The 24,326-nt window shown below is 36.8% G+C and overlaps 1 protein-coding gene across 1 annotated transcript; it reads right to left on the reverse strand.

Annotated features, from left to right (window-relative positions):
- Window positions 1-2,877: 2,877 nt before the first annotated feature.
- Window positions 2,878-23,510, reverse strand: SLC13A5 (solute carrier family 13 member 5). Its single transcript, XM_053456695.1, has 12 exons — window positions 23,322-23,510; window positions 13,720-13,848; window positions 11,224-11,360; window positions 10,403-10,617; window positions 8,926-9,097; window positions 8,652-8,774; window positions 7,452-7,667; window positions 6,590-6,714; window positions 5,685-5,803; window positions 4,792-4,953; window positions 4,288-4,425; window positions 2,878-3,256 (listed from the first exon to the last, which is right to left on the reverse strand). Exons 1-12 carry the CDS (start codon window positions 23,424-23,426, stop codon window positions 3,128-3,130), a joined length of 1,770 nt encoding a protein of 589 aa, XP_053312670.1. The 5' UTR covers window positions 23,427-23,510; the 3' UTR covers window positions 2,878-3,127.
- Between the last annotated feature and the right edge of the window lie 816 nt (window positions 23,511-24,326).

Raw genomic sequence — 24,326 nt, forward strand, 5'->3', positions numbered from 1 at the left:
AGAGGTCAAAACTAGAGTGTCAGAGTTTTAGATGTAATGTAAGGACGTTTACCTGAGATAAGGAGAACAGGCTCACATCAGAAGTGGAAGAAGCTAATATAGTGAGGGAACTTAAACATACATGGCATATGCATAAAGCTATCTTGACTCTAGACAAGACCAAGGACTGATTAAGGTCTGAGTCTGTCCATCAGAATACATTGGCAGACTAGATGGGTTGAATGGATCTTATCTGAGGTCAAATTCTTTGTTTCTAGGCAAACATAGCTTTATGGTAGGCCTTTGACTAAATGTCAATTAGTTATCCATAGGTCTTATCAAGGAGACCATTGTCCATGAACAGATATGCTACAGACAGTTAAACCCAATTCAAGTGAAGTTGAGAAGATATCATCATACTGTTATTCTGTTCTTATAAAGCAGGGGCACAGATAACATTTGGAAACATTCATAGAAGTTTCTGCTTATCAGAGCTATTCAATTTAATGCTAAACTTTTTTAATCTCTATAATCTAAGAGTCACATAGTCTGGACTCCCTCATATTCTACTCTCATTGAATAATATCTGAGTATCCCAACTGGCACTTGACCTGAGCAGAAATCATTGTCTGAATACAAGTGTTTCAGCAAATCGCTACCAAAGAATTTCTTGGATGTAGTATTAAAGGGTTAATATTTGATTTTAAGGGTCTATGCATTTATACAGTTCCCGTGTATAGACATAACTGAGGCAGCGCACTTACATAACATCATGCCATATGCTACAAAAATGCCACCAAGGGGAAAGAATACAGTAGGAAACCTTTATTTTGTGAATTATTTGGAAATGTATCATTAGAGAACATCACACACTAGACTCAGCAATGCAGACTTTTAAGTGATGGTTATTTACATAGCAGCTTCTATAACTTCCAGTTACTGTTATTTTTCTGTATGTATGTGTTCATCAAATAAAACCTACATTAGAGACAATGAACTACAGAGTACTTTGATTAATACAGCATAGTGCATTGAGCAAGGGGCCACATTTCACTTATATTAAGCTAAATTCTCCAAAATGTGCTGACAACTTGAACTGCATCCAATCTCTAGGCCTTGATGTTTCTAATGGGTTTATTTGAATGCAACAACAGACTGGGGCCAAGGCCATCTTGTAACTTTAAGGCCAGGGGCCACCAAATTGTACAGCCATACGTGCAGAACTAGCCAGCGGCCAGTGGCAGAACTACCACTGGGCCCTAGAGTTCTGCCAGTGAGGGGGGCCCAAGGAGCCCCTCTGTCTCCTCTGCTCCCTGCCGATGCCACTGCCGCCTGCCTCAGCGCTGCCCCGACTGCAGTGGTGGGAGCATGAGGCGTCTGTCTCGGATGCCTCGCACCCCCTCCATAGGACTGCACGGTAAGTGACCTAAAAGGGGGGTAGGGAGAGGGTAGATAGTGAGAAGGGGGTAGGGAGAGGGTAGATAGTGAGAATGGGGGGTAGGGAGAGGGTAGATAGTGAGAATGGGGGGATAGGGAGAGAGTAGATAGTGTGAAGGCAGGGAGAGGGGGTAGATAGTGTGAGAGGGGGTAGATTGGGTTGGGGGGGCCCTTAACTGATTCTCACACCGGGGCCCTGAGGCTTCTAGTTACGCCCCTGCCAGCGGCCGCACACTTCAGCATCTGATCTGTCTCTGGAGTGAAAGATCGAGTTTGTGTGAAGCCTTATCAGTGATGTAAGGAGTGCTGCAAGGAGTGCTGCCCTAGGTCTGGACAAGAGCTGCTCTCCTGCCCAGATCTGTCATCCTAGGCCTTAATACATAGGAACATGCATGTATTATATATAGATATATAGATATATATATATATATATATATATATATATTACTTTCCCAGGGTTAGCAGCTGTTAAATAAATGTGTGTATAATTCAGTAAACATAACAAATATAACAACACTTAAATTTACAAGTATTTACATAAATGTTTATAGATATACATTTGAAAAATGATAAATATGAGAATTTTCTATAAACACATAATTACTTTCAACCATAAGTTTTCTGATTACTACATTTAGGTCAGTAACACAGTGATTGTATTAACTTCATTCAGAGTTCTACCGCATCTGCTATAAAGTCTATGTATTCTAGGTTACCTTATACATAAGGATTTCTTGCTTATATCTCTTTTCCATCTTAGAGGTTCCTATTTTTCTAGCAGCAACATTTACGGTAAAGCACTTTAGATTTGGCATTTAACTATGTTGGGCTATATCTTTTCAACAGTCATCTGTTCAATGCAAAGATGCAAAATCTATTTTCTTAGTACTGGACATTAAAACACCTGGCTCATCACAGGTTAATAATTATGCTGGTTCCATAAGAATAAGAGAGCTTTGGTCCCTTTATAATTTATATCAGTCCCTTACCTAAAATACAATAGATTTATACAATGCTCAGTACTAATCTACTGAATAAGCTTGATGTGTTAATGTGAATCATACTGATGAATAATCACTACGAGGATCATATTTTGAAAAAAATATAGGGGTGGGGATGGATTGCGAATTTGTAAATCCAATTGATTTGCTGTTATCAATATATTCTGTATACTTCGTCTATTGAAAACTATGATACAGATTTACGATATAGTGATACTGATGTGGCCGTAATCGGCTACTAATACATTTTATGAATAAAAAACTGTTAATATTACACAGTGTTTATGATGGTAAACCATGTTGTTCAGTTTACTAAATTAAATTAATGTTGTTAAGAAATTGATATATTTTTTGATCATCGATTATGTATATCATTATAACATTAAAGTTAATATAAATAATAAAACCTACTTGCACACGAAGGTCGTATAGAACAAAAGAATACTGAGATTCATATCTAATAGACAGATTTTGGTCAAAAAAATCTATTTACATTTCAACAATGTACACATACACAAACTGTAGAGTGTGCAGATTAATCTTGAAGAACCCAGTGACTGCTAAAATCCAGTAGATGTCAATTTGGAGTAAACTTAATCTTTTGTTCACAGAAGTCTTTAAGTGGTTGTCTCTTGCACTTCTAGGCCTTCAAAAATCTTGTCTTCATATACTTGATTCTGGTAGAATGTTCTTTGTGGCTCCTTGAATTTTTATTGCCCATCTGTGATGTTGGCCCAAGGTGGGAAGATTTCCAGGTGAAACATTGGACGACCCCAACTATTGATAGCTATTGTGGTGCATATAATTCCAATGATATTCATAATGATACCAGTCTTTACCTGAAAGTATTAAGAACAAAGTTAGCATTTCTACACGTAAATTACAACGTGCAGTATATTCATAATTCATATAAATGGAAATGCTTTTAAGAAATCCGTAAATAAAATGGAGAGCTTGGATGGACGGATGGATGCCATAATGTGGATTTTCAGGGTACCTGGGATGTCCAAGTGTGTTCAGATTATCATCTTTAATGAGGGCACCTCACAATTAAATGTACTAGAGCAGTCAGCGTGTACAGTATCAACAAAATCAATTTAAGTCTGAAGGATCAATTTTATATGATAGGTAAGACTTCTATTTTCTAGAAAAAGTGAAAATGGATGACAGCAAGGCAATTTTCCTTTCAGTTTCTGCAAGGACCTTTAAATAATGGAATCTACTCAAAAAGATCATAAGACCCAGCAAAGTGGCTCCTAAAGTTCAGTTTTCTAGTCTTCTTCTATTTCATCTCTACAGTTTCTTTTTTTTTGGCATCCACACTTATAAATCACAATTTCAGAGTCAATCGAAATGGTGATTGACAATATGCAAACATATGTGCACATCCAAGTCTCACGGCTGCTATCACATCATTTTCCCGCTGTCTCTCCCCTGATGTGTCCCTAGTACACAAAAATAATCCTTCCTGAACTCCTTTTCTTCACTCCTTTTTCCCCACAAGCTTTCAATTTCTTTGTTTTTAGACGCAACTGATTGATATAAAATGTCTTCTTTGGTTCACTTTGCTACTTCTTTTCTGTTTCAATCCTGTATTAATTTTGTCCCTTACATCTATCTTGCAGTAGCCTTCTCCATGATTATGTGAAAACCTCCCTTCGTTTAAAACATGAGTTCTCATATGAAACATAAGTGTTCTGGAATAATGAAATATAATTTGTCTTATATTTTTATATTGCTTATTTGTATCACAAATCTAAATAAGCCTTTGTGTTAAAATCTACCATCATTTGTCAGTATGAAATGTGTGAGTTTGTCGCTTTATGTTTGCCAGACAGGACTCAAGATTAAAAAAGAAAATATTTTTTACCATATCTGAAACCCGAAGATGACCATACGAGAACACAATGGCATTCGGAGGTGTAGCAACCGGTAACATGAACGCAAAGGAAGTGCTTAGTGTGCAGGGAATCATGATGTAGAGTGGATTCACCTCTATGGACTTTGCCTGATAGGGAAGGAAAATACACAAAATACGGCTTAGAAAATGTCTGTTTATTCGAGATAAATCCAAACAATGATGCCTAACATAAAATAGAATTGTTGATATAAATAATGTTGATTTTATAAATAAAAAATGTCATTGTTTCCGTTATCGTTAACAATTATTGTACTTCATTGTCATTTAAATTACATTTAATCCAAAGGACTATATTTCCCCTTTACACTATTTTCAGGTATTGGTAAAACTGGCTAATCCACATTATTATTGGCTTCACTTCATTATTGCTTAAACTGAGTGAAACAAAGCTCTTGTGCTAGATGAATATAGCTATTCTCTGCAATCTACAGGATTTTGTGGGAAAAGTCTTACCATAGATGCAAGTATAGGGAGGAAGAGAGTTGCTGTGGCAACATTGCTGGCACACTCTGTGAAGACAGCGATCATCAGCGACAAGATGATTGCAATGGCCCAAGGTGGTATGGTGTGTAGCGGTGTCATCTGTTGTCCCAGCCAATGAGACAGTCCAGAAGCCTATGTTAAAAAGAGTGTTGTGTCACTATAATGGAAATTCAACTTTAAAGTTATATTGGTGGGATCAAGTCCTATCAATGAAACAGGAAAACACTAACTTATAGGAAAAATGATGTTAACATTACTGTTTAGCTAGCAGGCTCTAGTTACCTTTGGGTAGAGTTTCTTGGAAATTAACTATTCTCTACTGAACTTCAAGTTTTTAAGATATGAGCAAAGGTAGATGACCTCAGATATGGCTTGAATTGTGCCAGTCTGAGGAGAGACCGGCAGTTTTGGGGGGTACTGAAGTAATAATATTGGCACGTTATTTTAAGTCACTGGAACTGCTCACTCCCTCTCATCTGGCTCACAAAGGGGTATATTCATCAAGGACCAAGTAGGCATGTAATATTCCCCAAAGTTATCATTTCCAAAAATATCCATCAATGTATCCACTTCTTTCATATGTTTACATGGCTAAAACAGAAAGAAAACTGTCTGAGATTCAGGGGTAATTTCAGATTATAACACAGACTGCCATGGATGCTTCCTCAAATTATTTAACTTAAAAGCTGCAGTCACTGGGAGCTAAAATTTGAGAGGATGATTTTGACAGGATGAGTAAACACAGAGTTACACAACAAAATGAATTTGTTAGGCACCCATGGTACCAGCAGAGGTAAGACACCCCAAGAAGTGTTCACTGAAAGACACTAATAACAATAAATAAATAAAAGTAAAAAACATACATCACTTCCTTTGGCCAAAGCAAAACCTCCACCAAGAAGAAGGACTATGCTCCAGGGCATCTTCTTGTGGACCACCTTCCATGTCAGTAACGGCACTGAGAAAAATGACTCCTTTTCTTCTGTAAATTATGACATTTTAATTAGAAAAGCAGTATATATATATATATATATATATATATATATATAATTCTTCATAATAGTCTTAAGATAAAATATTTAGTAACCACTGGTTCATTCAGCAGGTTCCAAGTTCTGACAGGCATACAAATTTAACAGTTAAAAGGAAAATAGTGGAACAGTGGAACGGTGGAAAATATCTCCTAAAGAACATTATATTAATACTACAGCCCTGTATTTACAGCAAATTGTCCTTCAAAATGACTGAATATGCTTGAGTGCAGACATTACTGACTATTTACTTGTGCGCCATGTATGTGTCATTGTAAATATTTTCTGTGTATATAAACACATAGAACAAGAATCTTGAACTCTAGGCCTCAATGATCCGAAACAGACCAGGAGCTCAAACAGTTGTCCAGTATTTATGAAGCAGAAGTCCTTTTAGGGCCACTAAGGCCATGGGTTTGGCATCCTTGGGACAGGATATGCATTTGTGTATATATATTTTTTTTGCTTGATATAGGTTATTAAAAGAGGCTGATGGAAGAGTAACATTACAGTGTGTACATCACTCACTTGCAATGCCCGAGCTTTCCTTGGGGACTAATTTGCTAATCTTTAAATCTTATCAATGGTTATCCCTTATGCTTAACAATTATAAATAAGTTGCACTATTTTCAGTTATTATAACTGATTTATATAGACATTATATAAATCATATTCAAATTAAAAGATAGTTTCAAGCGTATCAAATATATTTTATCAATAAAAGAGGAATAGAGTACCTTCTTCCAAATCATCAATGTCGAAGCTGTTACTTTTCTTATAACAGTGTAATTTGGGTTTGGTGGCTGGTAGAATAAAAAGGAGGACAGCTACGAACACAGCAACAGTGGCATCTGTAACATACCTGCAGCAGATCAAAAGGAACTGGATTAATGATTGTTTTTCCCTTTCTGTTTTGTTACACCTACCTTTACCTATAGCCACCACAAGTCAAGTCAACCCACAATAAAAATCATTGACAAGATGAAGACAACCTCTACAATGCAAATTCATACTTTTCCACATGGGGTCTTTAATTGAAGGTTATACCTGTTATTAGGGCAACATTAAAAATTAAGATGGCATTAAAATGACAGGGGTCTCTTTTTAGAAAGGACATGTTGGTCCAATAAAATGTATCAACTTCAAGTTTTTCTCTAGGCCTAATATGTCATATTTTTATATTTCTTTTCCACTTGCATAGGTACATACACATACAAATAATATACATGACAATAAACATGCTTATTGCTGTATATTTTACCAAATATACAGGCATGCCATTGTTTGCAATAAAAATGTAAGTATATATTCTTAATGAAAAGTTAAAGAATTGTATATTTGGGCTGTTATTGGGGAAAAAACTGACAAATCACACAATTATTTCTGATGCATGTAGGAATTTGCTTTCAAAATTGGTATTCTGAAATGCCACAGTGTAATGTTATTACACCACTATATGTGTATATATACAACATTGGTGGTTTCCTTACAACTATAATGTCTACTTTGCATCATACTACCATATTATCTCTTGCATGTTCTCACAAAAAATTACATTGTCCGACAGCAGATGATAGTAGCATATCCATAAATTCTTACTCCACATTATCCTTATTGAAAAGCACAGTGGCCCAGCCTTTGACAAAGCCTGGATCTCTTGTAAACCAAAGCACGACCAGTAGAGTGAAGAGCAGTAAGACGCTTGACTCTGCGTAGGAAATGGGTCCCAGCTTTCGATGTTCTTCACGGATTACGTTATAGGCAGCTTGTTCCTTCTCTGACTTTATTACTCCACAGCCCCATGTCTTCTTTAAGCTTAATATGAGGAAAAGGTGAGGTAATTACTTGTTTGTAGCAGATATAAAAGTTGACTTTGAAGATAGAACATCTTAATTCCTTATCTTCCACCTACTGTCACAGGCATGAATCGTTTAATGGTTAGTCCAATGGATCTGCCTGTAAAGATCAAAATAAAAGGTACAGACAAGAAAGCTGAATTATAGGATAGAGAGAGCCCAAGATATTCTGATATAATAAAAACACAAAGAAAAAAGTGCAGTAAAGGAAGAAAACAGAGCAGGAGGTTCTAAATCAGGCAATTGCTGTAATAATGAGGAACTGGCAGAGCATATCTTAAAAGCAACGTTCTCATCATAAGCTTTGCTATATGAAATACCAGGTAGTTTTTGGGAAACAATGTGCAGGTTCAGGGTTAGCCTGCTGTGATTTGAGAAATATTGCCATGGTATAGATTTGTAGGGAGTATTTCTACACAACCACATCTTTCTTCTTCTTTCTTATATTGAGTGGCTACCCGTGGATAACCAAATAGGTCATTTTGTGGATCTACCCACAGCACTGAAGTTACAGCAGGGCATTACCATTCTAAGAGTCTTAGTAGTCAAAGTCCATAAGCCTAAGGACACACTTCCCTTAGGTACAAACTTCAAAATTGCACTTCTGCTCATCAACTTTAATCAGACAAAATAATAACGTAATACTTAATACATGGGAAATCAGAGGCACATATTTTGAAGAGGCACCACCAAAAAATGTCCATCCATAAAGTATTATAAGTTGTAAACTGCAGAGCACAATATGACAGAACATTTATAAAATCAAAACATAATTTTAGAAATGCACCAATTTAATACATATTTAATTTTTTTTTCATTTTTACTGTTTTTTTCTGTTTAATTATTGTTGATATATAAAGCATATTATCTACTATCTATAAGACACAATGTAAACTAATATCATAATGATCATATTAATGTCAAGTTTTATTAAGAAACTTACTTGAAGCCCATGAATGAAAACTGAAGCCACATCCAAGCCATAAATAGCATCACAATCATATTGGGAAAAGCAAATCCAAACCATGATGCAAAGTTCAGAATGTCTCCGTTGTCTGGAAAAATCCTGTAGATGAACAACGTGTAATTGGGACAAGTCAGTGTAAATTCAAATTTTTGGTAGTACTTCTTAACAAAAGCTTTCACCTTTCAGGGAGGATAATGGTACTTCTGTAATACATATATTAAATCCTATCTAAGTGTGCTCGTGTACTTACTGGGTGAATTGTCCTTTTAGGACAAGGTTAGGGCCTGTTCCTGTTAAGGTGGCCGTGCCTCCGATACTTGCTGCATAGCACACGCACAACATCATTCCTTTATTAATGCGTTTCTTCTCTTCTCTCTCAGTAGTGTCTATGGAGGCCTCGTGCATATGACCATTGCTTATAACTATCAAAGCAAGCACAAAAATGAAATAATCGACAACAACATAGATGTTGTGCTCAGCTTACACATCAAGGTTTCAAAGTGCTATGGTTAATCATAATCATGGAAAGGGTCATTACAAACTATAAGTCACTTTCCATAAGATGGATACAAAATCCGTCATTAAATTGTCAATGTTATACACAAGTGAATTAATACATTTCTTTTACGCCACCTTAGATTGCCCATTAAATCCCTCAACCAGCCTTTGCATGCCCATGAACTTTCCTAAAAGGATATTAACAATATCTACAGTCATGCCTTTCTCTACAGCGCTTTCCTCATGTTTTCATACAGTGAAAATATTTTGCAATTATAGTTTCACTAACATACTGTGTATATATATATATATATTTATATTTATTTAACCTTGGTATAGCCTCTTAAGCATTTCTGTCCCAGATCAAATACACTTTGTTTGGCAATCTCACAATAATACAGAAGGCCCCAAAATCCCAAATCCTAATCAGTGGCATCCCTAAAAAAACAAGAGAATCAAAGAAGTCCCACAAGTTTCACTGATAAATGCTCTAGCTTCGCTGCCCAGTATATTCTTTTTCAGAGATGCCACTATACAGCATTATAATTACATTTAGGTTTTAGAATTAGGTTTTTGGGCCCTCAATGGTAAGGTACCAACTCAGGCTTTTTTAGTACAGGATAACTTGGTCTTTTGGACTTTCAAGACCCCTGTAAGTTATCTCTGACCAATATTCAAATTAAGCTGTGTAGTAGTCTGTAAAACACCATTATTTTTGAAGTAGTCAAGCTTGGAAGCAGTTCAAAAGTGCAAAGGTTGGCCTTCTGAAAGTGGAACTCAAGTTAGCTTTTAGAAGGGATCCACACATTTAAGTAAATGTTTCATCAGAACAGTTAAATAAGTGATTATGTACGGCATACCCTTCGTAAGAAATGGAAAGGTGAGGTCTCATTTAATCTTTCCTCTGTCAACATTATGAAAGATACAAACACAAAGAAAATACGCACCTAAACCTGCAGTGAAACTTTCAAGTGTGCTTGAGAAATATTATGTACCATCTATTGAATCCTACCAACCACCAATTACCTCATCATGTAATCTTGCACCATTAACAAAACAAAAAAACAAACTCTTTCAACATATGAAAATACACAAAACAGGTATCTGACCAAGGATGGGCAAGGATTTTGTAAGCGTTTAACATGGCTGAAAACCTGCTGATGTATTAACATACACCAAGAAAAAATGTTCTGTACATAAATGGCAACTAGTGTATGAAGTGTATTTACCTTGTACAGAAGTCATAGCCATGGCGTTTTTTTCCTCCAGTTCCATTCCGGGATTGGTCCGTCCTTCAGAATTCTCTAACTCAGAAGTATGATGGTCGGTGTCATTGAGCTGGCTCAAGACAGCCTGAACTATCGGGACCATCATGGCGGTGGTGGCAGTGTTACTTATCCACATTGACAGGAAGGCAGTGACCCCCATAAATCCCAACATAAGCCTAAAGATATCATTTAACACAAGAAAATAGGAGAATAAGATGAATGATCTTTTTGACGAATATATAATAACTATAATAAAGAAAGGAGTTACTTGTTCTCTTTCCCTGGGATGACAAGATAACGGGTTTATCCCTTATCAAGGAAAGCAATAACAACAAAATACTTGATAGCAATGAAATATTGACAACATATTCTATGATAACAAATTATAACGAAATATCATTAAGGTTACCTGCTGAAGCAACAAGACCCATAAACCAGCACAGTAGAAAACAGATTACATGGACTTTAATAGAATTTGATACAAAAGTACTACATGTTTTAGAATTATAGTAGCCCCACAAACTGTGTAATACAGGTGTTAATACTTCTTTTTTAATTGACTGGTTATAAAAACTGAAAACATTTTTTTTATTGCCAGTATTTTATATTTCAAACTCTTCAAACACATCTATGACATCATGGAAGTATCCTTAAAAGGGGGCATCCGTTTTAAAATAAAACCGTCAAGAAAATGATAAAAGATCATCCCAATAGAGTGAAAATATGTCAATGTTCAATAACCTAGAACATGCTAAATGTATTCAAAATTAAAAGAATCTTACAAGGGTGGCCTCACACCAACAAGGAGCAGAACCTTGAGTGCTATGCGCTTGTGCAGGTTCCACTGTTCCACAGCTACAGCCACTATTAGGCCACCAACAAACAGCATGTTAGTATCTTTCAGGTACTGCATGCAAACCTATGGGATACACAAAGAGACATAAGCATGTTAGTAACTGACATTAGCATGTAAAACGATTTTGGATGCTGGAAGGAGGGAATATATACCAAACAAACAAAGGTAGCAAAAAAGAATAATAGAAAGAAACACAGTTTCTACATAGGGTGAGAAATAAATATATTAATGCTTGGGGTTCTAGTCCTATCTGTGTCTAAGGTGATCTAGAATTCATATCTGGCCAAAGTAAACAATTATCTAACTATTATCAATGTCTTTCCAGGCAATATATAGAAAAAAATACAAACTTCCAAAACATTCATAGATTTCATCAGTATAACTGCCCTTTAATTTCATCAGGAGCCATTCAAAGGGTTAGGCAATGAAACAAAATAACTTTTGACCAAGTACACTATTTGGCTGCTATATGTCTGAGTAAGATACTGACACATAAAGGCTGAAACCTCGGGTTTAGAAAAAAAGCTTAATTTGCGTCTTTGGAATACCAAAGGGATACGTTTCCTCCCACTTAAATGCTTCTTATGCGCTGAAAACTAAAATAATGATAGAGGTACACAGCATTGTGTATTGCTGTATTTAGCCCGTACTTTGTAGACACATCAGCACTAGATACAGCACGTTTAAAAAGTGATTCATTACAGTAATTTTCAAAAATATTTGCAGCTAAGAAATGTGAGGGTATTTAAAGTAAAAGAAACAATGTTAAAATCAGATGTATATAATTGTATTTTAAGATTTTTTTAAACAAAATTAAGATTTAAAAAAAAGGTGAATTTTTTAAAGCCTAATTATGACATAAAATATTTTGTCCCATAACAAATAATGCATATTTTTGTCTTCATGGCTGTGAGTCATTTTAATGCTTGCTGGTATAGACTTCTAAAATGTTTCTTCGAAAACTCATGACAAGTACAAAAACTAAACTATCATTGGCGTATATATATACGTTATCAGTGTTTTAATCTTTCACATTTTCTATCGAAGTCTATAGGATCATTTGAGGACAACACTGGGGCAAAAAAAAGATCTTGTTTAAAATGGAATTTAGCTCATGTCATCACTGTCCACTGATAACATGTACTGTAGCAATTGCTGGTCAGCAAATATTGCAAACCTGGCATAAATATTGGTTTTGTATGATGAAAGATGAACTAAATAAAACCGTGGTCAATGTGCTTTATAGTACCAAACGATAAGACATTTTATACAATAACTCTTCAGAGCATTTTAGATTTCACAAGACAATTATGACATAATTATTATTCTATCATATATATTTTACATTTGTGTGGGTTAGGACCAAACTTTCAATAAGTTAAATAAGAAACATAACATTTATGTGCGCAGGTACTTTAGTGTCTGGTGTAAATCACCTACAATTAAGTGCTAGTGTAGTGCTAATTTAGCATTTTTTGGTGACCCTGTCATTGAAATCATTTAAACTGTAATTATACTATGAGCAAGATGCACAACAACATCATTTACTTCTATGCATGTTATAACTAAGATTTTTTCTTTTTTATTCTCACATTACAGTTTTATTTATGGAAGCATTAGAGAATGATTGCGGGTAGCAAGAATGGCAAGGAATGCTCGTTAGGGGAATTCCTACCTAGGCTCCAAGAATCAGATAAAAGAGAAGATTTTGATGTTGACCTGACCATTTTTTGTGTTTTTGCGTGTTAATTGCTTATAGTTTTGAATAAAGCCACCTGGGCTTGGTGATTTTGTTTTTGAAGTTATCCTATGCAAGCCATTTTTATTGAACGTGTGTTGGTCTCATTGAACATGTTGTCTACTAAACGTGTTTTGGTTACTATATTCCTGGCCCACTGGGGCGTGATTGGCTCCCAGGCTGAATGTTGTCAACTTTTTCCCCCAATCCAGTGTAATAAAGTTAAAAAAAATGGTTGTACAGGTCAAAATATTGGAAACCCAATCTAGGGATTGAACATTTTATGGATTAAGCAATATGGCTGTGCTGATTTATCTTCATGATTTCTTATACATTTTAGCAATTGCAATTAGAAGTATGTCCTAAAGGGGAACAATTAACATATGGGTCATGCCCTCAGAAATGTTAACTCCGACTCAGAAATACAATTAGCCAGTTTAGGACAATTAAGTGTTGATGCTAAAAATTTTGATCAACTGATAGATGGGGACAAAATACTTTCCAAACCCTTGCATATGACAAGGGACAGTTTGAGGACTATCTCTTCCAGATGTCCATACTCGTAGAGGATTGTAGGAACTGTAAACTGTGATACATCTGAAGTGAGGTATTTTAACTATATGTTGAGCGTCACCTAGTTTACTTTGCCCTAAGTAGGAAAAAACTTTATTTTAGATGTCATACCTTTTTTGATTCAAGAATTCCGAACATTGGAAACAGCAGAACAGGCAGCAGCGCCGTGACAGCCAGCGGTATAACCTCTGTACACCAGAATACGGCCATTAGGATAATGGAGTAAGCACAACTGGCCTCCTGAAATGCAATCAAACAATGATGATGGAGAATATTTCAGTCTGGAAATAAAAGTAGGCTACTTGAAATTTACATCAAAGTTAATGATCAATAAATATTTAAAAGTAATAGATCACAGCAGGGTTGTGGGGCACCGCTAGTCTGGGCATGGAAGAAACCCTTTATTTATGGATGCTATAACGTAAACATCCCATTTAAATTTTTCCTGCAAGAGAATTCAAGACTGTTATGGGTTATACAAATATCATTTCAAATTTAATTAAACAAATACTTTTATGGTGAATCAAGGAACCGACATGGTGAAAAGTAAACACAAGAAATATTATAGTCATCCGCTAACTGGCATTAGTCTTTGAATAGGCTTCAAATGTCATGCTTGGTCAGGCAGACAAGCTACCCTTTTTGTATTACCATAGTACTGTTTAGACTGATATCAGTCACTTCAGGATCAAGATGGTTAAAAATTGGGCTTAGTCTTCCTTTAGGTGTTTTTCAACGTTTTCCATATACTTGATATCTGATTTCTTTATATACGTACCCCCAAGCTTTTCCTTACTTAACAACCCCTGTTGTCTCTGCTACATACAAAATACCTAATTCATTTTGCAATTAAATTTAAACAGCCCCTGGCCCTAGCAGAAGTACCCCAAGGTATCAGTATACCATAGGTTGGGAAACCCAGCTATAAACTATAAAGTGTAATGTACAAGAGTCTGTGAGGATTACAAACAATAGCAGGTTGCATCACACACAGGGCTATGCAAATGATGATGGTTTGTTGCCAGTGTATACAGCGATTCCCGGCTGTCCCCTGGGCCGTACGGCAGTAAGAGGAAGTTTGTCTGATTTGCAGCAGAATAAATTACATAGAAGGTCAATTCTATTTGTAAATGTAGCATTTTCTGGTATGCACCCATGATTTGTATTCTGTATTATCTTTGGCTAGGAACATCAAGAAGCCAAGCGGATTTCACACTGCATTGTGACACAGCACCTTAAAGCCAGCTTACTCTTAACAAATAAAATAAAACACAAATCTTAGGGACAGTCACCACCCTGACCTCACCCTCCCTCTGACTATGCACCCTCCTACCCACTGACCTCTTCTCCCCTCACTACATTTCATCAATTCTCTGCTGTCACTGAAGAGGAGGTATATCCTCTTCTTCTTTCCTCTTGTCCAACCACATGCCCCCTTGACCCGATCCCTTCCCATCTCACTCTCTTTCCCGTCTCTTTCATCTACTCTTGTCCCTTCTCTAGCTCACATCTTCACTCTCTCCCTCACTACTGGATCTGCCCCATCCTCCTTCAAGCATGCTACCATTACTCCAATCTTGAAAAAGCCTCCCTTGACCCGACTGATCTGTCCAATTACTGTCCCATCTCTCTACTTCTTCCCACCTCTAAGCTTCTTGAAATAATTGTTAATACCCAATTAACTCAAGTTTCTTGATTCCAACTACCTACCTGACCCTCTGGTTTTCGCCCTTACTAAAGTTACAAATGACTTACTCACTGCTAAAGCCAAGGGCCACTACTCCATGCTAATCCTAATCTCTTCTCCTTCAAACTCTTCATGCTGTTGGTCTCCATGACACTGTCCTCTCCTGGTTCACTTACTACCTCTCTGATCGTACCTTCAGCATCTCTGTCTCCAGTAACACCTCCCCTCCCCCTCTCAGTCAGGGTACCCCAAGGCTCAGTTCTAGGACCCCTTCTGTTCTCTCTCTCTCTCTCTCTCTCTCTCTCTACACTTCCTCACTTGGCAAACTAATCTCATGATTTGGCTTTCAATACCACCTGTATGCTGATGACACCCAGATCTATCTATCCTCTCCTGATCTCTCTCCCTCTGTCTTAGATCGTGTAACTAACTGTCTCGCCTCTGTCTCTACCTGGATGTCTGCACGTTTCCTGAAACTCAATTTCTCCAAAACCGAACTTTTCATCTTCCCTCCCTCCTGCTAAGATTCCCCCATCAGTTTCCCTCAATGTTAATGGTGCCATCATCTCCTCGTCTCCTCATGCCCGCTGTCTTGGTGTCACCCTTGACTTCAACCTTTCGTTCACCCCCCACATTCAGTCTGTCTCTAAAAACTGCCGTCTTCATCTTAAAAACATTGCCCCCATCTGTCCCTTCCGAACACAGCATGCCACTAAGGCTCTTGTCCATGCCCTTATTATCTCCTGCCTTGATTATTGTAATCCTGTGTTAGCTACTCTCCCTCTTACCCGACTCAACCCTCTACAATCGACCATTAATGCTGTTGCCAGACTTATCTTCCTCTCCCATCCCTTCACCAACACCTCTCTCCTCTGTCAGTCTCTTCACTGGCTGCCTGTGCACGTCAGGATTCATTTCAAAATCCTGACTCTTACTTTCAAAGCCCTTCACAGTGGTTCCCATACCTACATCTCCTCACTCATCTCTAAATACACTCCTGACCGGTCTCTCCACTCATCCAATGATCTCCTTCTATCCTCTCCTCTGATTTCTAGCTCTCATGCACGCTTACAAGATGCCCCTATCGTCTGGAATGCTCTCCCCCGGCCTATTCGTCTTTCCCCCTGCCTTTATTCCTTCAAAAAATCCCTCAAAACCCACTCATTTTAAGGATGCTTACCACATAGCACATTAACATCCTCCCATATTTCTTTAGCTCACCTTTCCTAGTCCCTCTCCTGCAATATTTTTACTAGTGTGGCTGGTCTATCCCTAACAACGGCACTTTTACCTATTGTGTAACACACCCTGAATCCCTCTAGATTGTAAGCTCGTTTGAGCAGGGCCCTCCTCACCTGTTGTCTCTGTAAGTCAAATTGTTATGTTACATACTACTTTTTTTGTCCTGTCCACCCATTGTACAGCGCTATGGAATTTGATGGCATTATATAAAACAATAAATAATAATAATAGGGAGAAGCTGCAGGTCCTCGTTTCAGTTCTGGTCTGGTAATTTTCACCATTGATTGACTACTTGAAGTGGCCAGTCAATGGCAGGAAAGTGCTCCTCCCAATTCCAAAATTGAGCCAACAAGAGAAGTTATAAGAAATGTGCCCACACAATCCTTAAGTAATACGGTATTTATAATTATAGAAATGTACAAGTGTCACTGAAGAGCTTTTAAATATTATTTAATGAGTTATGATCACAGTTCTGATGTTTATAGCAATGTACTCAGAAAATATGAATGGCATATCCCCCAAAATTTCAGGTGCCCAATTATTAGAGGTGGGGTACAGTAGGGGCTGGACCACCTGCCTACCTTTCCCATCTGGCCAACACGTGGTGCTCAGGGGAAATTTGCTGCAAGGTAGCCATGTGGGAGCCATGATTGAGGTCTGTGCTGCAAAACGCAGAACTCAAGTAATTTTACAACTTGCTGAGCCACTTAGGGGAGATCCTCTGATCTCCCCAACTGGCCCATGGTCCCCACCTTCCCCCCAAAGTGGCAAATTATTTGATGGGACAGCTGGACAGGCTGGGATGTATGCAATGGTAATGAAAACAGATTTGTGAAATAGGAGTAATAAAATGCTGCCTTGGTATAGCAAAGCAAGGTTTGTAGACCACCTTTGGGTCACACAGAAACAATCTTTAGGGCACAGAGAAACTGTAGCAGGGTTATAATTTTCATATGTACTTCCTGATACAAATAGCTCTTTATTTCATCTTCACTACAGATTAAAAAGGATCTTTTACAGATTAACTGTGCCTAAATGTTCTGTAACATACAACACTAGTCATACTGAATATCCTACTTGAGGTTCATTGGCATTCTGTGGGCATATAAGAGAGAGTGAAAGCAGCTGGAAAGGGAATGTGGGTATCTAAACTCAAAACTACAGCAAATTTATTCTAAGGAAGTGTGTGGAGCTAAGCCAAATATTCACTGTTTATTTAACAGTAATTTGAAGCATTGCCAATAATTGAATAAACATTTAATATGACTAAATCTCTTGGTTTCAGGCAGAATTATACAGTTTTTATACCTGAGAGCACTTTTTTTTATTTAGTTTTTGGACCCAGCATTCTGACCACATGCTGGAGTCAAATTCAACAGGGAAACATAACGTTAATAAAAAATCCTGTACTTTATATGTCCGCAATTTTACTGGTAAACTTAACAAACTTAATTTATATAATTATATAATTTCTATTTTAATCCATGGGGTCCTTTCATTTTCATAAGAAGCCATTTCTTAGCTATTTAATTGATATACTGCTCACCTAAGATAGTTTATTTATTAGTAGGGTCACACTTGAAAATGCTGTTTTCCTCATTCTGTGATGAACATGGCTTCTTAATGTTTTCATTCTTTTGTATCACCAGATGAAACACAGCCTAAGAACCTCTACAATAAGACATCCTGCTACAAAGTTTGGAAGGTGGCCTTACCAACATTGGAACAAATAGAGAAATCATGCTGTTGGATCATACCATTGATTGCTGTGATTATAAAACCATTTTCCATTTTTGCAGCCCAGGTAGCTTTTTTCTACATAGCCCCCACTGTGTTAAAGTCATTAGATACAAAATGCCCAAATGCGATTTACAGTGCCAATAATTAGTTTGACCATTGCAACACCGGATTATCAGAAACTGGGACATCTCCGCCCTGCTAAGCAATAGTTTATGGCCTCTCCCAGTTGTATGTTTACTGAGAAATTGATAACATTACAAAAGTTGCACGTTTGTTTCCCTGGCATTTGTCACATTCATTCTTTCAATAGTGGATGTTTAATGGCTTATTGCCCTGGCTGTATTGTGAAATGCTTAAGCTTGTATGAGTTTCAACAGTTAACCCTATCCCCATGGCCATAGGAACTTATCAGAATTTATAATCTTAAAATCATCAAAACACATCCATTGTCCACCATTAACCATTTGTCATACCAATTAATAACAACATAATATCTTTAAAAGTGCTGGATTCAACCTATCCTCACAGTGTGCATCAAGTAAACGTATGACAACTATACTTTCTACATCATAATTCTTGCGAGATTGTGTTCCCCTTGTAAAGGCGTTCACACAAAATAGCAGATTTTCTATTTCAATATGCAGTATGAATTTAACAGGCAATCATGTGATATTTCGGGTGACTTTCCCTGCTCAAACACCACATTGAGCTGAATTTTTCTTGCAACGCTTTTAAAGTCCAGTTTGTTTATTGAAGTCCATTGTTCTATAGACTTTCATAAATCTCTGTGAGTGATAATGACTGAGCCATTCTATTGTATACCACAAGGAAGTATGATAAGGACACAAGACGTTTATCTAGTAGATTGGGCTACTTGTCTAGTAGATTGCAAGTTATAACACATACAAATGACAGATATGCGAATGTCTAGAACATTATATTATGAAATTGCTTTAAAAGAGGAAAAACAATATTAAAAATTGTTTAATTTAACATTGTAAACATGGTGGCGGTTCATCCACAATAAAATGGTCACATACTTTCTTTGGATAATTGCAGCTAATGGTTCACGTTGAAACACTACCACTTGACGTTTTAACAAATGAAAATCATTGGTCATCTAGAACCTAGTGAATAGCAAAACTGTAACATGAAAAAACTTTACAAATTAAGAAAGGACATTTCTTTTTTTTATATTTCTTCTAATTGAAGTTGCTTTTCAAAACTCAAATTTAATTTCTCATAATAATAATGGAAATAATGGAAGATATAAAGAGAAAATGTCATTTTTTTCAGAAATTCTCTCCCAAATACCGTATTAGTACATACGAGTCAATGCTAATGGGTGTTCGCATAAAGTTGTTTTTCAGGATGATACAGAAGATAATAATACATATGGTATTGTGCCAAAGCAAACAAAAAGTGAACATAATCCTTATAGCAACCTAGTCTCTATCTACACAAACTGAGGTATATAGATATTGTGTAAAAAGTTGGTTGTGAGGCCATCTGTTCAAATGTTAAGTGCTGTCATTTGAAGTTCACATCAAAGGCATTTGTATAACATTTAGGAAACAATTGACCCAAATCTGTAAAAGTTAAGTAAGTTTTAGTCTAAAAAGTGGTTATCTTCCTATAAACTTTGTTACATTCCAGTAACATGTCTACTATGTTCCTGCTACACCCCATTACATATTTGTAACTTGTTCTACTGAGAGCAAGTACCACTCTCGCCATTTTGTACAGACTTTTTCCCTAGATGCCTTGTGCCACCACAGGCTTATCCACAGCTTATTCAGGGACTTTCCTTATGGATGGTGTTGAAGAGGAGTACCAGCCATTTCCTTCTAGGCCCATTCATTTCTTTAACCTTCTCAAGGATCCACCTCATCACAGGCCAACATATCTTACCCAGGCCAGCCCCTTCCCCAAGCCAGGGAACATATTTCTCAGACTTAATGGTCAGGACAAAACAATTCACTCCTCATTGATATTCCATTGAAACAAAATATTATTTTTTCTGTGTCTAGCGCACACTTCATCAAACACTTTTGAGCACCATAACCTTGTACTCAAACTCCTCACCTTTAACCTGTCTCGCTGTCTCAGCCAAATTAATGCACACACATCCTTTATAAGATTAATTATCATAAGTTTATTACCATGACAATGGTACAGGCATGTATTTATTATATTTATTATTATTACTACTACTACTACACTCCCAGTTGCTTTATCAGCAGGACATTTATCCCTGCCCTACAAGACTCCAAACATTACTACTATTAATATATAATTATAGAAGAAAAGAACAGTAACCAAAAAAATAAAAATTTAAAGTATCAGTTCCCCAGGCCCAAATCTAATTATGTTAAATCTGCTTGAGTGCAACAGTAATAATGAAATAGTTACAAGTTCCAACTCAGGCTCACTTGGGCTGCTTTATAGAGTATTGAGGTTAGTGCAGCATGTGAGGTGTCCTGCTTGCCCAAGTTTTACTCACCACAGATACCACCAATACCCCAGGTGTATTCTATATGTTTCAAATACTGCATGTAAGCATTAAAATGTCTTATTTATGACAATGTATTACATCTGTCACAAAAAACCTGAGTTTTGCTAGATGTGCTACATGTGACATTGTCTTCTGTTGGTTGTGATATAATTGGATTCAAAAGTATGTTTTGCATTAAATTATTATCTATAATGTCTTTGCTTAGCAATCAAAATGTGTTGAGTTAATGTATAGTTGAACGTGATTAAAGGAATCCCATTTCTTTGCAGATTTTTTTTCTGAAGCATGTTACACTAACCAAGAGTTCACAGGACACTCATGCAAATAAGAAATCCTTATGGCTTAACCCTGGGTCGAAGTTAACCTTTGGACAGACATAATTAATTACATTTAATGCATGTTATAACTTGATGTGTCCTACTTCCTATCAGAGTGTGTTCACTGCATGTTTTTTGGGGACTTGGCCACACATGAACACAGTAACTCCCAGGGTTAAAAATTCTGTAATTACCCACCAAATAGCCCATTAATAGCTCATACACAAAGTTAATTAGGTCTTGGCATACTATTATTATTATTTATTGTTTTACATAGTACCATCATATTCCACAGCGCTGTACAATGGGTAGACAGGACATAGCAAGTAGTATATAACATTACAATTTGAATGACGAAAACAAGGGAGAAGGAGGGCCCTGCTCAAATGAGCTTACAATCTAGAAGAGTGTTAGGGTATATTACACAAGAGGTATAAGTGTCACTGTGATGGATGCATATACCATTAGAACACAAACTCAAAAAGTCATAATCTCCATAATATTTTGAAAATGTTTTGAACAAGTGAGTCAGTCTATGTCGGTGCTAATGCCAAAATAGTAACTGGAGCTCATGTGGCCACATTCCACCCAGTCCCATGATGTGGCTTTTAGGTCATTTTAAAAAATGCAAAGCAAGTACCCCTTTCTATTTATATATCTCAATGTATTTATTTCACAGTTGTGTGAAGAAAGATTACTTATGTTCTTAATGGCAAACTGAGAAAATTGTATACAGTAGCCCTAAGTCATACAACTTTTTAGGCCCCAGTCTATGATATCATACAGCGGTTATGTTAGAGGCCTTAGGTCGTATTAAAATTAGCATCTCTGCATCTGTGTGGCATCTTGGAATAGGGATAGTCTAGTGATCATGAATACATTTAAAACTTTGCACCAGAATTGCTCTTTATAAACAACCTTTCAAATTAAGCTCAACTGAGGAATAACTGCTTGTAGATGCTACTTCTATTACTACTACTGTACTAATTTAATGGGTAAGACACTTCACATAATCCCTACCAAGCCTTCTATGGTGTAGTTGACAGACCATTGGAATTCTGGTTACTAGTGGTGTAATTACAAACGTTTAAAGGGGTGTATCTGCATTCTGCAGGTAACAAAGTGTGCACTAAGATCTATGTTGATTAATCAGGGAGAAGGTGGGTTTTTGCTATTTACACTTGCTAGCCCTTCTTGTAAGTAAATACTGGGGTGTACCAACACTTTTAGTGACTGACACATGCCAGAACAGTAGAAGGGACATCTAAATGCTTCCTTGCTCACAAAGAAGGACATCAAACCAAGAAGCTGAAGATAGGTGTCTACTACATAGTCTGGGGATGAAAATCACCCAAGCCTGCATCATAGCTAATCATCTATCTTAAGCATCCATGAAAAATGTTTTTTTGGGGAAAAAACATAGAATTCATTCAATATAAATCCATACTTTCTACCGATATTTTTTTCAATAGGACAGTATGGAAAAATATAAGCCAATCCACATCATATACTTCTCATACATTCTCTCTTTAAAAGTAGCATCCATAAAATGTGCTCAAAACAGCCAAAATCTGTCAGCTATTTTTTTTAACTAGAATCTTGGATCTAAATTATTATATAAAAGTACATGACATGCTTGGGATTTTATGTCATACACAATAAAATAACCCCCTATCATCAAATGTCCATACCTGCATCATAATTTTTTGGTCTTGTTTACAATGGTGCTTTTAAACTGACAACGGAAAGTGGATGCATAGAAAGTCTATACAGGTGCACACAGGGTTGCTAATGTTGCCCTTTCATTGTTACTCTACTTTGTTACAGTGGTTTCAGAAAGTAGCCCAAAAGTTTTAAATCAGAGCCTCCCTGCCCCTTGTCAGCCTTCTCCAGAGTGGATCACTGTATGGGATGCATCAGCATTTTGCAGCAGAATCTTTAAAACTTTGCACCAGAATTGCTCTGTATAAACAACCTCCATAGTCTTGCAACATGGTCCATAACTTAATGTTAGATAACTTTTTTAAAGTACAAAGTAATTTCATGTGTATTGTTTAGGGGGCTCCCTAAGACACTGGGATGTCCCTTTAATCATTCAGCAAGCTCAAACTTTGTTATAGTAGATCCCCTTAGCAACAGCTAGCTGGCTCCAAATTATAGCAGCATGTACATATCTGTAAATAAATACCCATTATAATTAAGAACTATTTACCTTGGTTTGAATGAGGAGTGGCAATGGCAAAAGCACCACAGGGGTAAAAACCAAAATGAAGAACCTCTTGCAGCTCAAAAGTTGCTTCACACATGATGCCATCATCTGAAGGAGAAGTGAGGATAAAGAGGTAGTCAGTAGGTAAGTTCAGTGGAGCACAGTCTGGAGTTCTATAAGGGTAGGATCCAGTGCCAATGTGTCTCAGGAGTGCTCTGTAGATTAATGAGTCCCTGTGTGCACTCCTGGCATTAATATAGTGGTGAGGTAGGCAGTGGGAGGTAGCCAGAGGTGCTTTTTGAAATCTCTTTTAAAGGTCTAATCTCAGAGCTTCACAGTTAAAGCTTCACTAGGCAGATGAATTGGAGGAGGGATATAGATTTTGCCTGACACTGAACTTTTCATGTCACCAGGCACTCACTGTGTCCAGAAGCATTGCAATAAAATCTAAATGAAAGGGGTTTTTTACCTCCCTAAGCAGTCATTGGATGGGAATGCTCTCAGTGTTGGACATGCTCTGTGCTTAAATTACAGAGTGACATAGTAATCTGGCTGGGAAACATACACATTAAAAAGTACTCAGTCCTCAATCATGTGGTGATGTGGCCTGCAGTGCCACATATAAATTCCCTTTGTCATACAAGCCTTTTATCATGTATATTAAAATAAATACAGTTATCATGAAATATCTAAACTTATCAAAGCAGGGGCTTCTACTTTTTGTTTTTAAAGCAGGAGAAAACTATCAGTGGGTTCTCTAGTGCCACCTGGTGGGCAGAATGCAACCAATAGATACATTAAATTGTCATCTTTAGTTGGCTTAAGGGGGAGTCCCATGGAAAAACAAATATTTTAATTTTAATCACATTGCTGTATATCGTAATGTATTTTAGCACTGCCATTGTTGTTGGTTATATATGACCAAAAGTGTGTGGATATCCATCCTAATTTAGGTCTTTCAAGCACATCCATTGTTAACAAGTGTATAAAATCAAACACATAGAAAGC

This window comes from Spea bombifrons, chromosome 2 (assembly GCF_027358695.1).
Source record: "Spea bombifrons isolate aSpeBom1 chromosome 2, aSpeBom1.2.pri, whole genome shotgun sequence".
Classification (NCBI taxonomy): Eukaryota; Metazoa; Chordata; class Amphibia; order Anura; family Pelobatidae; genus Spea; species Spea bombifrons.